Below are 16,953 nucleotides of genomic sequence, written 5' to 3'. Positions count from 1 at the left end.
GAAATCAAATCCAAGGAGAAAAAAGATGAATAGTCCCATATTTCTCTCTACCCTACAGGAAACATATTTCTTGCTATGAAAAAACCATCTGAGACGGAGAAAGTCATGCTGATTTAATTTTCTTTCAAGGGACACCGGGGAAGACAAAGCCTTCTCTGTGGGAACAAGCGTCCTTCTATTTTAGCCTAAGTCTACTAACATTTTAGAAGCTCTTCTTTTAAAACTTTAGATAAGGAAGATATTTAAAATATTAAAGTAGGCTACGAATTTGATCATATATTCTAACCACAACGTCATACATCTAAAATGGCAGATCTCCATGACAACAACGTAAGTTTATTTCCTTATCCTGATTCCTCTTATGGATCTAAGGCTAAAAATGTCACCAGGACCAATTTTGCCCTCATAATAAGACAGTAATGCTATCCATATTCCCTTGACTGACTGTTCCAAATAACAATTCTATTAACTTTTTATTTTGAAATAATATTAGATTTAAAGAAAAGTTGTAAAGATAGTACAGAGGGTTCTTGTATACCATTCACGCAACTTCCCCTAATGTTAACTTCTCATGTAACCATGGTATATTCATCAAAACTGAAAATTAACATCACTACAATGCTGCTAACTAAACTATAGACTTTGTCAGATTTTCCTAATTTTTACACTAAGGTTCTTTTTCTGTTCCAGGATCCAATCCAGGATATTACCTTACATTTACTCATCTCCTTAGCCTCTTCCAATCTGACAGTTTCTTGGTCTTTCTTTGTCTTTTATTACCTTGAAGCTTTTGAAAAGTACTGGTCAGGTATTTTGTAAAATGTTCCTCAATTTGAGTTTGTCTGATGTTTTGTCATGATTAGACTGGAGTTATGAATTTGGGGTAAGGATATCACAGAGGTAACATGCCCTTCTCATTTCATCATATCAGAGAGTACAGGATACTCACATGACTTATTACTGATGATGTTATCTTTACCACTCAAAGGATAATTTTTCATGCTAGGAGTCTGTCTATATGGTAGCTAAACCTAGGATGGTTACCACGCTTATTTGGAAAATAAGCAGAGGTTCAGCTGCTCAACTAAGAAACTCTGGGAACTACTGAAGGCAGTATAGTCAGACAGGTGTTGGTTTGAGTCTGTTTCTGCCACTTACTAGTTGTCTGCTGGGGGGCAAATTACTCAAGTCTCAGTTTCTTCACCTGTAAAATGAGAATAATATCACTTCAACCAGTTGTTATTTTATCCTCACAAGATAGTATATATAAAGCACTTAGTTTGGCACATAGTAAATAATCAATAAATGTTAATGCTGTTCATTCTGGGGTTGATGGTGGTAGTAATAATGTTAGTAGTATTTGCCAAGTTGTGTTGTGTGCTATTTTCATCTCAGAAGGAAGTCAAACTACAGCCCAGAAAAATACTATGTGTTTATAAGATTTTTAAACTTTTTAAGTGTAGTAAAATGTCCTATCAGAGAGATGTTTAACTAGAGATTAAATATGTGGGTTTTTTCTTCTTTAGCAAGAGAAGTTTGCAATTGCTTTGCCATTTGGGCAGAGGTAGAAAATAACCTTCAAGCAGATCCTACTGACTGGGTAAAGAATCATTTAAGAATGAAATTAGAATACTCCCTAACACGATACACAAAAATAAACTCAAAATGGATTAAAGACCTAAATTTAAGGCCAGACACTATAAAACTCTTAGAGGAAAACATAGGCAGAACACTCTATGACATAAATCACAGCAAGATCCTTTTTGACCCACCTCCTAGAGAAATGGAAATAAAAACAAAAATAAACAAATGGGACCTAATGAAACTTAAAAGCTTTTGCACAGCAAAGGAAAACATAAACAAGACAAAAAGACAACCCTCAGAATGGGAGAAAATATTTGCAAATGAAGCAACTGACAAAGGATTAACCCCCAAAATTTACAAGCAGCTCATGCAACTCAAAATCAACAAAACAAACAACCCAATCCAAAAATGGGCAGAAGACCTAAATAAACATTTCTCCAAAGAAGATATATAGATTGCCAACAAACACATGAAAGAATGCTCAACATCACTAAATCATTAGAGAAATGCAAATCAAAACTACAATGAAGTATCACCTTATACCAGTCAGAATGGCCATCATCAAAAAATCTACAAACAATAAATGCTGGAGAGGGTGTGGAGAAAAGGGAACTCTCTTGCACTGTTGGTGGGAATGTAAATTGATACAGCCACTATGGAGAACAGTATGGAGGTTCCTTAAAACACTAAAACTAGAACTACCATACGACCCAGCAATCCCACTACTGGGCATATACCCTGAGAAAACTGTAATTCAAAAAGAGTCATGTACCACAATGTTCGCTGCAGCTCTATTTACAATAGTCAGGACATGGAAGCAACCTGAGTGTCCACTGACAGACGAATGGATAAAGAAGATGTGGCACATATATACAATGGGATATTACTCAGCCATAAAAAGAAACAAAATTGAATTATTTGTAGTGAGGTGGATGGACCTAGAGTCTGTCATACAGAGTGAAGTAAGTCAGAAAGAGAAAAACAAATACCAAACGCTAACACATATATATGGAATCTAAATTTTAAAAAAAAAAGGTTCTGAAGAACCTAGGGGCAGGACAAGAATAAAGACACAGATGTAGAGAATGGACTTGAGGACATGGGGAGGGGAAAGGGTAAGCTGGGACAAAGTGAGAGAGTGGCATGGACTTACATATACCACCAAATGTAAAGTAGGTAGCTAGTGGGAAGCAGCCGCATAGCACAGGGAGATCAGCTTGGTGCTTTGTGACCACCTAGAAGGGTGGGATAGGGAGGGTGGGAGGGAGATGCAAGAGGGAGGAGATATGGGGATATATGTATAGCTGATTCACTTTGTTACAAAGCAGAAACTAACACACCATTGTAAAGCAATTATACTCCAATAAAGATGTTAAAAATTAAAATAAAATAAAAAAAGAATCATTTAAGTTAGGGTTCCCTTAGTAAGTTTAGAGTGAAGAGGCCCCACTGTCCTGAGAGAAGGGTTTAACAAGACCTTTTGTATTGGGGAAGAAGGGAGACTTATAGTTTGTCAGGTAAAAGATTCTACAAAATGTCCTCAACCAGTACTCTTGGAACTGGCTTATACACTGGGATGTAGCTGCACGTATAAACTAAAGGAGCCAGTTGTTACAATCTCTATAACTTCCGAGTCCCAATTTAGAGTATAACCGAAGGAACTTGAAACCAAGGGAGTGGGTTCATCCTACCTCAAAGAAGCGTTGCTGCCAACGATTCTGGACCAGTAAAAGCATCATCTCAGTAGTGAGCAAGCATCATCTGTCAGGTTGTTCAGGGTCAGGCCTCAACCCCAAAATTCAATATAAGGGTAAGAAACAACAAGATCAGTGAACTGATCAGAATCATGTTCCCCTGATACTCAGCATTAGAGAGGGATTGACTCCTAGAGCTACTGGAAAATTAGTAATTAATTGTTGGGGAATGGATTGATGCAAAAAGAGGGCACTGGATTTATGCTACTGAGGCATATAAGTGTCAGAGTAATTAATTGTAAAATAAAAGAGGTAAGACTATACTTGAAGCCCGTTCACAGAAAGTTTACCAGTTGTATAAGCTTTCAACTTCCCCATATCTATTGTTTGCTACCCCCACAGGCCTCTCTATAAAGATAAATAGTTTTTAAAATGCCTAAAAGGTAAAGGGCCCCTGGATTTACTTTTAGCAACACAGAAAGAACATGAGTATGGGGACATGGCTTGACACTTAGCAGCAAGGCTTATGAGGGAATAAAAATCCCATGGGATACAGTGAGTGGTAGCAACTACTGAAGCATAGGAAAGCAGATTCAATTCCTGCAGCCTGCAACAAAGGAAGAACGGTAAGCATACAGTGAGGGTATGGGCCTAAGAAGGAATCCTGGGACTGAGCACTTCCCTAAATTCCACTTAGAAACACAAACTACCTTTAGATTTGTGTGCATGTATTAATGCAAAAATCATAAACTTTCTAGAGAATTATGCACAGAAACACTATCATGGGACAGATCACCATTCTCCTTTCTCTCCGCAGTCTCTCCAATCTCACAGTTTTCATTCTGCCTCTGATCTCCCCCTACTTATATCCACCCAATCTACTACTGCTAGAACACAGTGCTGATCTTTTACCTGCTTAAAATTACTCTGTGAATAAAATCCAAGTCATGTGTCTGGCCCTTAAGGCCCTCTGGGGCCTGACCCCAGCAGGACTTGCCAGATTTATCTCCTCTGCCCCACTGCTCTTCCACCTTACATCCTGTGTAAGCACATCTCTGAGATGTTAATCTTGCTGTTTCTATTCTGTAATGTTCTTTTCCACCTTTTGCACTTCTGTATGTCTAAATCCTTTCCTTCCTTCAAACTGAGGTCAAAAGCTATCTCCTCAATGAAATCATCTCTGATTTTTCCAGCTATAAGTGATATCTCCCAGTTTCTTAATCCCCTTAACATTTTATCTTTCTATTTTATGATGTGGCTCAGTTTTTACCTTGTATTTTTTATATATATATATATATATGTATGTATGTATGTATGTATTTCTTAATGACCTTACTAGACAAGAAGCTCCTTTGGTCTTCACATTGTCTTATTTATTTCCCACAAGGTCTGTTAAAGTATCCTGCACATAATTTGTTAAACAAATAAATACCTTGGTACCAAATACTACATTTATATGAACTTGATTATCGGTAGTATTAGCATATATATAACTACAGATTTGGGGGAGCTTCTCAGAAGAAGCAAAATAAATAATCTTTTAATATTATCAATAATAAAACTTTAACTTTAAAAGATTTCTTTAAAAACTTCCAAACTGACCTAAAACTGGCTTAATAAAATGAAAGAAGCAGAGGATTCTGCAATATGGTTTAGGAAAAATTACGCATTTGATCAACAGCAACTACATCAATTCACTGTGACATGTTACGTTAATGTTCACAAAGGTCACCAATAGCTGGGAGGAAAAAGTGTTTTGTTTGTTTTTTTCATTCGACTACAGATGATATCTAGTTAATAATTAGAAGACCAGGAGGGCAGATCATGTTCTGTATTGAAAGGAGGATTTAACACAGAGTGCACGGAAAAACATACAGAGCTTTCCAAACTGTAATAGACATGCATTATTTACACTTAAACCTCAATGCACTCAGTGCCTTTTCTAAATAAGCCCCTGTCTGGCTATTTATTAACATTCAAATTTTATTCTAATCTGTTTTACCATGAACTTTACATGATTTATTTTCTAAGATATAAACCATTTGGAACTGTAGAAACATTTACTGAAACAAATGAACCACGATAGGATAAGGGCTGAGATCAGTTACCTGCTTCTGACCAAGACAGCTACCTTTTAAAATTCTACCTTCAAGGAAAAAAATACTGAAGTGTACAAAAAAAAAGGTAATTTAAACTAGAGATTGGTATAATTGCAAGAATAATAACGGGGGTATAAAGTTATTTTTAAGTAAAATTAAAGCTATGAGGCTTTGCTTTGTTTTCCTTAGAATATGCTAGTTTCCTTTCCTAAGAATATGCTAGCTAGTTTATAAGATTTCTTGAGTTTGGCACACAATGCATGTGCAACTGTCTACCAGACACCACTATCTGAATGTCCCACAGAAAATGAACATGTTGAAGCCTAAGATCATAATCATCTCCTTCCAACTTACTTATCCACCTGTATTCTTTATCTAGTTAATAGAATATCTCTTCACTCATGTGCCTGTGCCAGAGCCAGAGCAAAAAACATGGGAGTCATATCTATCTCTCTCTTACTCTATAAATACAATCAACCATCTAGTTCTGTAGATTTTCTCTCTTACGCTGGTTCCCTCCTCTCCAGCACCATTGCCAATGCCAGTGTCAATGCCTTAGATCAGCCCTTTAATTTCTCTTGCTTGGAGAGTTACACGATAGCCTTCTCCATGGTCTCTCTGCCTGAGCGCACTCTCTCTATCCACCAGACTTCTGATGGAGTAATTGTTCTAACGAGCAAATCCGATGTTACTCCTTACTCAGTATTCTTCAATGGACAAACTAATTTACATGGCATATCAGGCCCTTCGTGGTCTGGCCCTGTTTACTCTTAACCATTCACTCATTCTGTTCATTCATCAAGTATTTACTGAGTCTACTTTGTACCAGGCACTATTCTAGGTATTAGAGATAAAACAGTAAGCAAATAGACAAAAATCTCATCTTTTCAACCTTTCCTCTCTACCACTGTCAAGTGTTCCCTGCCTTCAAGAAACAGTGAGCCACTTGCAGTCTACTAAAACATGGCTTGTTCTTTCATGCAAACTTCTACTCATCCTTCAGATTTCAACTTAAATGCAACTTCCTCTCTCAAGACCTCCTGAATCTCCTGTGTACTTTATAAATACTCATATTATGTTTGTGTTTCTATCTTTCCATTTCAAGTTCCTTGAGCACAGAAATAATATCTTTTGACATATAGTTGGCAAATGCAATGTCTGTTAAATGAAATAAGTGAATAAAATGACAAAGGTTTCCTCAAGTTTTAATTGTTTCTAGTGATCAAATAACTTTTTCTTGATGTCCCAGAATTATAGGCAAAGTAATAAGTAAGAGTTTACACAAGCAACTGTTACTCCTTATTACTACACAACAGATGATTTTCAGAGCCCCATATGAATGTAAGTCTTGGCGATTTTGTCATCTTTCTATTTGACATTTATTTCAGCCTAAGTTTATTTCATGAGTAAAATTTTACACTCTGCCCTGGGGCATATTCCCATAATTAAAAATGCAAAGTAGTAAATATTTCAACATACACTATACAGCAGCAACCACAGGTTTTATGGGAAAGGATATTACGCAACGACAGAACTTCGTTATCTCACAGAGACAGTTTTAAATGATGCACCTTGTATACTAACCTACTATGGATACATTAAAAAATCTCTAATCAGTATATTACTGCCTACATATAAGTCAACCCTGATGACATTCTAAGGCTATATTAAGAGAGTCAGGCTCTCACTAGGCATACTGCTTTATTGAGATAAAATGCTATCTGATTTCTCCATTCATTTATTCAACATATGTCCAAATGTGAACCAGGAAAATATTAGAAATGCATTCCAAAAGCAAAAGTGAAAAGACAGATATTGTAGACCAAATCCTTCCCAATTAAACAGGTTGGAACACCACTGTTGATGTGAGGGGTGGCCATCTGTCAGTACATAAAGGAACTTGTGTTTGCACACAAAGACATTGCTCAACCCACATCTGGCTCCTGCAGCCAAATTCTACTCTCACTGGGGCAAACTCCCACTGAAATATATGGGCATAAAGAACAGGCAAAACAAAAAGAACAGGCAAATAAATTTTTAAAAAGCCAGCTATTCATTCATAGTAGATGTATGACAGTAGATGTATCAGAGAATCTGGACAGAATTGAATTCACAATTCTACTTTCATTTAAAAAAAAAAAAAGAACAAGAAGGTCATGACAGAAGAGAATTTGCATATGTGTTAGGAGATCATATTTCTCATCTCATGGCATAAACTTAGGAAATTCTCTTGGATTCACATGTTTTTTCTCTTCTCATCTCTCTTCCCAAATCATAACCTGTAAGGCACAACTCAGTTCCTACCTCCTCTGGGAATCCTTTCCTAATTATTCCTGCTTTTTTCCTACTCTAAACTACTCTACTTAGAAATTTAGCATATATTTATAAACTTCCTCTAATGTTCTCAATGTCTACTAAGCTAAAACTGGGATTACTCTTTCCCAAGAAGAGTTATTTATATAGCACCAACTATATAATCAGAAGAAATTCCTATAAAATATCAAGTAGTTGGCACCACAGCATCAAAGTTTCTTACGATACTCACTCACTTTGCTCAATATCTGAGATTTCGAGAGGGGCTATAGCAACATAATGGATAGGAATATATACTATAGATCCAGACTGTATATGTTTCAATTCCAACTCTTATTTACTGGCTACTATATCATAAGTTAGGCAAATTACCTAACTTGCAACTCTTTTCCTGTACAAATGAGAATAATAATAATAGTGCCTTCCTGATATGGTTGCTGTGAGGATTAAGTTAATCACTACCTGCAAAGGCCTTAGGATAGTGCCTAGCATGCATTCAATTCATTTTAGCTGTTATTATTCTAAAGTATGAAATGTCCAATTTTAAAAAGCATATATGGGTTTCTTTAAAATGGAAGAAAATAAGCTAAACTTTTTTTTCTTCTACAGTGAACAATTTCTTCTTTAGCCTACCAACAGAAACAGATATCCCAACCCCTACTCACACCCAAGACTGGGTGACTTAATTCTTCTCTTTTGTGAGTCACCAATTCTAGTCCTCATTTTAAAAAAAAAAACAGGGGACTTCCCTGTTGGTGCAGTGGTTAAGAATCCACCTGCCAATGCAGGGGACACGGGTTCAAGCGCTGGTCTAGGAAGATCCCACATGCCATGGAGTAACTAAGCCTATGTGCCACAACTACTGAGCCTAATCTCTAGAGATCGCGAGGCACAACTAGTGCGCCCGCATGCCACAACTACCGAAGCCCATGCGCCTAGAGCCTGTGCTCCACAACAAAGAGAAGCCACCGCAATGAGAAGCCCTTGCACTGCAACGAAGAGTAGCCCCGCTTGCTGCAACTAGAGAGAAAGCCCATGTGCAGCAACAAAAATCCAATGCAGCCAAAAATAAAAATAAATAAATAAAATAAAATAAAATAAAAACAGACTCAACTACTGGGGCATTACTGAGCCGAATCTAAGTGCCAGTTACAATGTAAGTGGGTATACACACACACAATTTAATTCTCACAAAAATTCTTCATGCTACATTTATGAATCCTATTTCACAGTAGAAAACACTGAGGATCAAGATTGTACAGTTAGTAAGTGGCTAAATCAAGAATGGAATCAAAGTACTAATTTCAGATTCCACCTCCTTTCTGCTACATATCACACTACTTGCCTACAATTTCCTTTTTCCCTTAACTTACCCACATATAATTTATAGCAGAGCAGAACATAGAGGTGTTTCCTCAGAGTTCACCCATATGTTCTTGCCAAAGTACATAGCCCTGCAACTTCCCATTTCTGTTCCTCAAGTCTCATGTCAATTTAACTTCCTTTCTTGTAGTAAGAAATGCAGTGCTTACAATTTGTATGGAAACACAAAAGACCCCGAATAGCCAAAGCAATCTTGAGAATGAAAAACGGAGCTGGAGGAATCAGGTTCCCAGACCTCAGACTATACTACAAAGCTACAGTAATCAAGACAGTATGGAACTGGCACAAACACAGAAACATATATCAGTGGAACAGGACAGAAAGCCCAGAGATAAATCCATGCACATATGGTCACCTTATTTTTGATAAAGGAGGCAAGAATACACAGTGGAGAAAAGACAGCCTCTTCAGTAAGTGGTGCTGGGAAAACTGGACAGCTACATGTAAAAGAATGAAATTAGAACACTCCCTAACACCATACACAAAAATAAACTCAAAATGGATTAAAGACCTAAATATAAGGTCAGACACTATAAAACTCTTAGAGGAAAACATAGGCAGAACACTCTATGACATAAATCACAGCAAGATCCTTTTTGACCCACCTCCTAGAGAAATGGAAATAAAAATAAACAAATGGGACCTAATGAAACTTAAAAGCTTTTGCACAGCAAAGGAAAACATAAACAAGACAAAAAGACAACCCTCAGAATGGGAGAAAATATTTGCAAATGAAGTAACTGATAAAGGATTAACTCCAAAATTTTCAAGCAACTCATGCAGCTCAATATCAAAAAAACAAACAACCCAATCCAAAAACAGGCAGAAGACCTAAAGAGACATTTCTCCAAAGAAGATATACAGATTGCCAACAAACACATGAAAGAATGCTCAACATCACTAATCATTAGAGAAATGCAAATCAAAGCTACAATGAGGTATCACCTTACACCAGTCAGAATGGCCATCATCAAAAAATCTACAAACAATAAATGCTGGAGAGGGTGTGGAGAAAAGGGAACCCTCTTGCACTGTTGGTAGGAATGTAAATTGATACAGCCACTGTGGAGACAATGTGGAGGTTCCTTAAAAAACTAGAAATAGAACTAGCATACGACCCAGCAATCGCATTACTGGGCATATACCCTGAGAAAACCGTAATTCAAAACGAGTCATGTATCACAGTGTTCACTGCAGCTCTATTTACAATAGCCAGGACATGGAAGCAACCTAAGTGTTCATCGACAGATGAATGGATAAAGTAGATGTGGCACATATATACAATGGAATATTAGCCATAAAAAGAAACAAAATTGAGCTATTTGTAGTGAGATGGATGGACCTAGAGTCTATCATACAGAGTGACAGTAAGTCAGAAAGAGAAAAACAAATACTGTATGCTAACACATATATATGAAATCTAAAAAAAAAAAAAAAGGTTCTGAAGAACCTAGGGGCAGGACAGGAATAACGCTGATGTAGAGAATGGACTTGAGGATGCAGGGAAGCAGAAGGGTAAGCTGGGATGAAGTGAGAGAGTGGCATGGTCATATATACACTACCAAATGTAAAATAGATAGCTAGTGGGAAGCAGCCACATAGCACAGGGAGATCAGCTCGGTGCTTTGTGACCACCTAGAGGGATGGGATAGGACGGGTGGGAGGGAGACACAAGAGGGAGGAGATATGGGGATATATGTATATGTATAGCTGATTCACTTTGTTATAAAGCAGAAACTAACACACCATTGTAAAGCAATTATACTCCAATAAAGATGTTAAAAACATTTTTAATAAAATAAAATTAAAAGTCAAAAAGAAAAAGAAATGCAGTGCTTAGAGCTGGATTCTGAGCTCCCATGCCTTCCTTCTAATGACTTTCTTTAAGTACAAGTTTTTAAATGACTTTTGTGATGCATTGCTTGCTCTGACAAATTGCCTGACATTTTGAAATAATATTATTTTAAAAATTTAATTAAATATTACTCTGTAGTAACTCATAGAAAAGAATTATGGATTTATCTCAAAATTTTAACATGCCTATCCTTGGGGCCAAAACAATCAAGAAATGAGGCTTCTGTGCTCCAATGAAACTATTTACAAAAACAGGCAGTGGACTGGATTTGGTTCATGGATTTGGTTTACAGACCCCTGCCCTAGACTTTCGAATGTCCAGTGCACTTTTCCACTACTTTATAGTTACTACCTATTTTCAGAATGGTGTTTTAGCCTATGTCACTTGATGACATTCACTGTCAGGGAAAAGATAAATAAAAAGTAATTTGTAAAAGACCTATGAAAACAGCAGTATACTACATAAACATTAATATTACTTTTTTCCCTCTTCTCCAGCTTTTCAAACTCTCTCTCACTCCTTCTCATTTCTTTCTCCTCTAATAAGGTAGTTTGGCCTAGAAGTAAACACTTTTTTATCTTTCCAAAAGTACTCAAAGCAAACGTGTTTGCAGAATCTTATTTTAAAAGAAGTAGTGGACAGGGGACTTCCCTGATGGTCCAGTGGTTAAGAATCCGCCTTCAAATGAAGGGGACGCGGGTTCGATCCCTGGTCGGGGAACTAAGATCCCACATGCCATGGAGCAACTACTGAGCCCACGTGCCACAACTAGAGAGCCTGCATGCCGCAACTACAGAGCCCATGTGCTCTGGAGCCCACACGCTGCAACTAGGGAGGAGCCCACACACCACAACGAAGAGCCCGCATGCCACAACAAATATCCTGAGCGCCGCAACTAAGACTCAGCACAGCCAAATAAATAAATATTATTTTAAAAAAAGTAGTGGACATGCCTTTAGGTACCAGAATGAACAAACTTATACAAATCTCATCTTTTAAAATGGTAAGAAATGTGGGCCTTCTGAATATAACTTGTGTCGGCATGTTTTAGGGGAGTAAAGGGAGCAATGGTAAGCAACCGTTATATTCTCAAACTCAAGTAACAAAGTGATTATCAGTTTTCTCATTATAGAAGCTATACGGCATGATGATAAGAATACTGGACTTAGTACTGGAAGACCAAATTTGGAATTCCTTTTCTGCCACTTACTATCTTTGTGATTTAATAACCTACATAAAAGGAGTTGCTATGAGGATTTAGACAGTTAACTATTTAAAAATACCAAGCATCATAAACATTGATTATTGTCGTATTTGAAATTATAAACTTCTTAAGTTCACATCTATATTTTTAATAGAAGTACAATATGATACAGTATTGTACAATACAATTTTTGGGGGGGCTGCGCCGTGCTGCATGTGGGATCCTAGTTCCCCAACCAGGGATCAAACCCAGGCCCCCTGCAGTGGAAGCACGGAGACTTCACCACTGGACCATCAGGGAAGTCCCTGTACTATATGATTTATAAAGCATCCAAAGTATCTACTGCTAAGTATAAAGAAACTTTTCTGCCAAGGAGCTAAAGATTATTTAAAAATACTCCCTCATCAAGCCAACAATATTCCTCTGAAATTGAAAGAAACCAGAATTAATTGAGTGAGGTGTGCTGGGTATTTTACATAGATTCTACTCATTTAACCTTCACAACAACCTTGAGAAGAAACTGAGGCGCAGAGAAGTGAAATAAGTTGCTGAAATCACAAGGCTCCTAAGTGGCAGCCGATCTTGGATCCACACCCAGGTTAGATTGATCCCAAAGCTCTGTTCTTTTCATCACATAACACTGCCTCTTCAGCTTTTTCACTTGAGGTCCACAGAAAGCTAAGTACCTCACACAAGGTCAAATGATAATTACTTTCAGTGGAGTAGAAGGCAGATCCTTAGATTACAGGGCACTGTTCTACTAGATTAATTCACCTACAAATAATTTACTATTTTAAAGGTAATTTCCAGACAATTTCTGCTTAATCTAGTTTTGGTCCCCCAAAATGTATATACTGGTACATAGAGTGAAACCAGTCTTTTTCACACTAATTAAAGACATTAGGATATTACCAAGTTTAAGCCTTACATGTGCAAAGAAACAGCTTTAGAATTTTGAAAAGAGAAAAAATAAACCAAAGAATAAGTTTCCTGAAACTCTAATAGTATGTTAATAAACATAACAAGGACATTTTCACTGGAAATGCCTGGAAGTTATTGCTTCCAGGAAGCAGACTGCTTTCTCAATACTTTTTTTCCCATGAAATTTAGAGAAACTATTACAAGGCAAAATTGGTTACCGAGGTGCTTTTGAAGAACTAAATCAGTAAATTAGAAGCTTTTAAATCTTGACATCAAATATAATTCACAAAATGATAAAAATATGTGAAATATTTTGTAAATCTATGGCCCCTTTATTTAAACCAGTCTGGTCCTTGAGAGCAGAGGCCTTTTTGTGTGTGTGATAAAATAAAATTAATTTTACCTTCAACTTCTGCTGCTTACCTGTTGCAGAGTATGCTGAGGGCTCCACGTGGACTACAGTCACATGGCAGACAGAGCCTGGAAGTACGATTCAGGTACAAACCCTCCTTGCAGGTTTCACAGCGAAGACCCTGATAACCTGGCTGACACTCGCACTGCCCTGTGGTCTGGTTGCAGCGATTCACATCCAGGCTTCCGACCACAGAGCAGTTACATACATATCCTGCAAAGAAAAGAGGGAAAGAGATATCAATTAAGGTTTAATGCTTTCCTAATAAAATGAGCTCTATTTTATTTTTCTTAATAAATATTCATGACAACTTTGTAAGGATGGATAAAATTAAGTCTAGTTCAAATTCACTTTCTATCCTATTTAGTTTATTTAAATTGGGAATTATATACAGTAAAGTATATAAACTAATTATAAAACTAACATTCTCAATTTCTTTTTCAGCACTCTTTATCTTCTAGCCCTCTTACCCTATACTCCAATGTATGGGTGGGTCTGTATATTACTAGTTTTTCTGGATTAGAAATCTCCAAAGGCAGGGCCTATGCTTATTTACATGGCACTGAGAGCACATGCTGGAAATGACTACACGTTAAATAATAAATAATCCCGCTGTATAGAGCAGAAGCGCAGACGGTTGACTGTGGTAACTTATACAGGTCAGACAAGATTGTGCTACAGCTGGAACCATGAACTAGTATGTTCTTCCCAGGAAGAAATTAACGGAGAATTGCAACTTTAAGGTGAGGAAATGACAAACAATAAATCCCAGGTGAGAACGTTTACAGGGGCATCCTGATCAGTGGGTTAAAACCAATCACAATTTGAATCTCTTTCCCAAATTAAAAGATTTAGAAAATAAACATTTTCTTTAGATATTTCAAACAGTTTTTTGAATGAAAATATTTAGAAGTAGTTGGCTTTAGCTTTTTTTAAAAAAAAAAATCATTTCCAAGGGGCTTCCCTGGTGGCGCAGTGGTTGAGAGTCCACCTGCCGATGCAGGGGACACGGGTTCATGCCCCAGTCTGGGAAGATCCCACATGCCGCGGAGCGGCTGGGCGCGTGAGCCATGGTCACTGGGCCTGCGCATCCGGAGCCTGTGCTCCGCAACAGGAGAGGCCGCAACAGTGAGAGGCCCGCGTACCGAAAAAAAAAAAAAAATCATTTCCGTGGTTTTTTTTAAAGACTTATTTTATTATTTATTTATTTTTGGCTGCATCAGGCCTTAGTTGCGGCATGCGGGATCTTCCGTTGCAGCGCCCGGGCTCCTCATGTCAGCACCCGGGCTTCTCTCTAGTTGTGGCCTGTGGGTTTTTCTCTTCTCTAGTTGTGGCTCGTGGGCTCCAGAGCGCGTGGGCTCTGTAGTTTGTGGCACGCGGGCTCTCTCATTGTGGCATGCGAGCTCAGTAGTTGTGGCATGTGGGCTTAGTTACTCCACGGCATGTGGGATCTCCCTAGACCAGGGCTCGAACCCGTGTCTCCTGCATTGTAAGGTGGATTCTTTACCACTGGACCACCAGGGAAGTCCCAGCTTTAGATTTTTTTTGTTTTTTACATCTTTATTGGAGTATAATTGCTTTACAGTGTTGTGTTAGTTGCTGCCGTATGACAAAGTGAATCAGCTATATGTATACATATATCCCTGTATCCCCTCCCTCTTGCATCTTCCTCCCACCCTCCCTATCCCACCCCTCTAGGTGGTCACAAAGCACCGAGCTGATCTCCCTGTGCTATGCAGCTGCTTCCCACTAGCTATCTTACACTTCGTAGTGTATATACGTCCACGCCACTCTCTCACTTCGTCCCAGCTTCCCCCCCCCCCCCCCCCCGTGTCCTCAAGACCATTCTCTACATCTGCATCTTTATTCCTGTCCTGCCCCTAGGTTCATCAGAACCATTTTTTTTTAAATTTAGATTCCGTATATATGTGTTAGCGGCTTTAGCTTTTTAATGCAGATACATTTAAAGGTCAGTTAGGATTTGTTTTTTGCTATTATTTATACTCATTCTATTAAGAAGAAAGTATTTTCCACATAGTTTGACAAAGTATCAACATAGGGCTTTCTAACCATATACAGAAACATGTAGTTAAAGTCAATTGCAGATAAAACCTTGTACATATTTTAGGAATAGCCCCCATTCCAAAGTAGCTATGGACCTCGGTTTAAAAAGCTCAGAGAGGGCTTCCCTGGTGGCGCAGTGGTTGAGAGTCCGCCTGCCGATGCAGGGGACACGGGTTCGTGCCCTGGTCCGGGAAGATCCCACATGCCGCGGAGCGGCTGGGCCCGTGAGCCATGGCCGCTGAGCCTGCGCGTCCGGAGCCTGTGCTCTGCAACGCGAGAGGCCACAACAGTGAGAGGCCCGCGTACCACAAAAAAAAAAAAAAAGCTCAGAGAAATCTATGACAAATTATACTTCTGAATAAGTAAGGAACTATCAATATATAAAATGACATTATACATATAGATAAAAGTTTAGCTTGAAAAAAATCTTTAACATAACTTTTGATGATTTTTAAAAAGATACTGGATAAACTGCAAATCCAGAGTCTTAAAAAGAAAGCTATAAAGAAGTTTGCTTCTCTATTCTAGACAACGAAATTAACCTTCAAAATTCTTTATGTCATCACAAATAGCTTATGCACACAAGTCCAAACAAAGGATTCCACAAAGATATTCTCATTTGACCAACTCTTGGCCCACACTTCTTCAGTTCCTAACCTTTGGTGTCAGCTTATCTCTCTGCTCTTCACACCTCTTCTAATTTGTAAATATACCAAATGAATGAATATGTAAGTAATTTGTTTATTTTATGTATATTTTAAGCTTGAGTGGTGAATTAGTTACAAAACCCAGAGGACAGTTCAGATTTCTTCAGCCCCAAACTTAGAAAAGGAATAAGCTTCCCGTCTCAATCAGGATTCTTAGTTTTACTAAGCTACATAAGCATGACATTTCTGTGACAGAGTTACATGTTTTCACATTATTTCTAGTTTCTTGGTTTGTGTGTGTGTGTGTGTGTGTGTGTGTGGTTTTTGTAAATAAGGAAGCCGTGTTTAGTGGTCTGTAAACCTGCCAATAACAACTTCATGGCAAGGCCTTCACTCTACCAAAAATGACCAGTATGCTAAAAATAACATTTTCTTCCAAAATCTGGCAGAATTCCAACATACATTCAATTCCTCCTGCTGGACCAATTTCATCACAAGTTAAACCAAGCAAATTGTGCCGGTGTGGGCAGAATTAGCTCAAGAAAAATGAATGGACTAAAAAACTCTATAATAAAGACTGAGAATTTTATTCTATTATTTCTTTACTAATGTGCTTCCATCTAAAATGTGAATCAGTGTTCCCAATGAATAACATTTTTAGTAAAACTGTTAAGAACTTTGAGATAAAAACTAAGGTTTTTTTGTGTTTTTTTTTTTTTTTTTTTTTGCAGTACGCGGGCCCCCCACTGTTGTGGCCTCTCCCGCTGCGGAGCACAG

General features: G+C 37.9%; 1 protein-coding gene across 1 annotated transcript in view; it reads right to left on the bottom strand.

Annotated features, from left to right (window-relative positions):
• MEGF9 (multiple EGF like domains 9) overlaps positions 1-16,953 on the bottom strand; it is an 84,693-nt gene that overhangs the window by 28,359 nt on the left and 39,381 nt on the right. The window contains exon 2 of the mRNA XM_027105050.1: positions 13,477-13,678. Within this exon, the coding sequence (XP_026960851.1) occupies positions 13,477-13,678 (202 nt within the window). The remainder of the gene's footprint in view (positions 1-13,476; positions 13,679-16,953) is intronic.

This window comes from Aethalodelphis obliquidens, unplaced genomic scaffold (genome assembly GCF_003676395.1).
Source record: "Aethalodelphis obliquidens isolate GAN/ISIS:26980383/991018 unplaced genomic scaffold, ASM367639v1 scaffold7, whole genome shotgun sequence".
Classification (NCBI taxonomy): Eukaryota; Metazoa; Chordata; class Mammalia; order Artiodactyla; family Delphinidae; genus Aethalodelphis; species Aethalodelphis obliquidens.
This window is presented reverse-complemented; position numbering and strand designations above follow the sequence as displayed.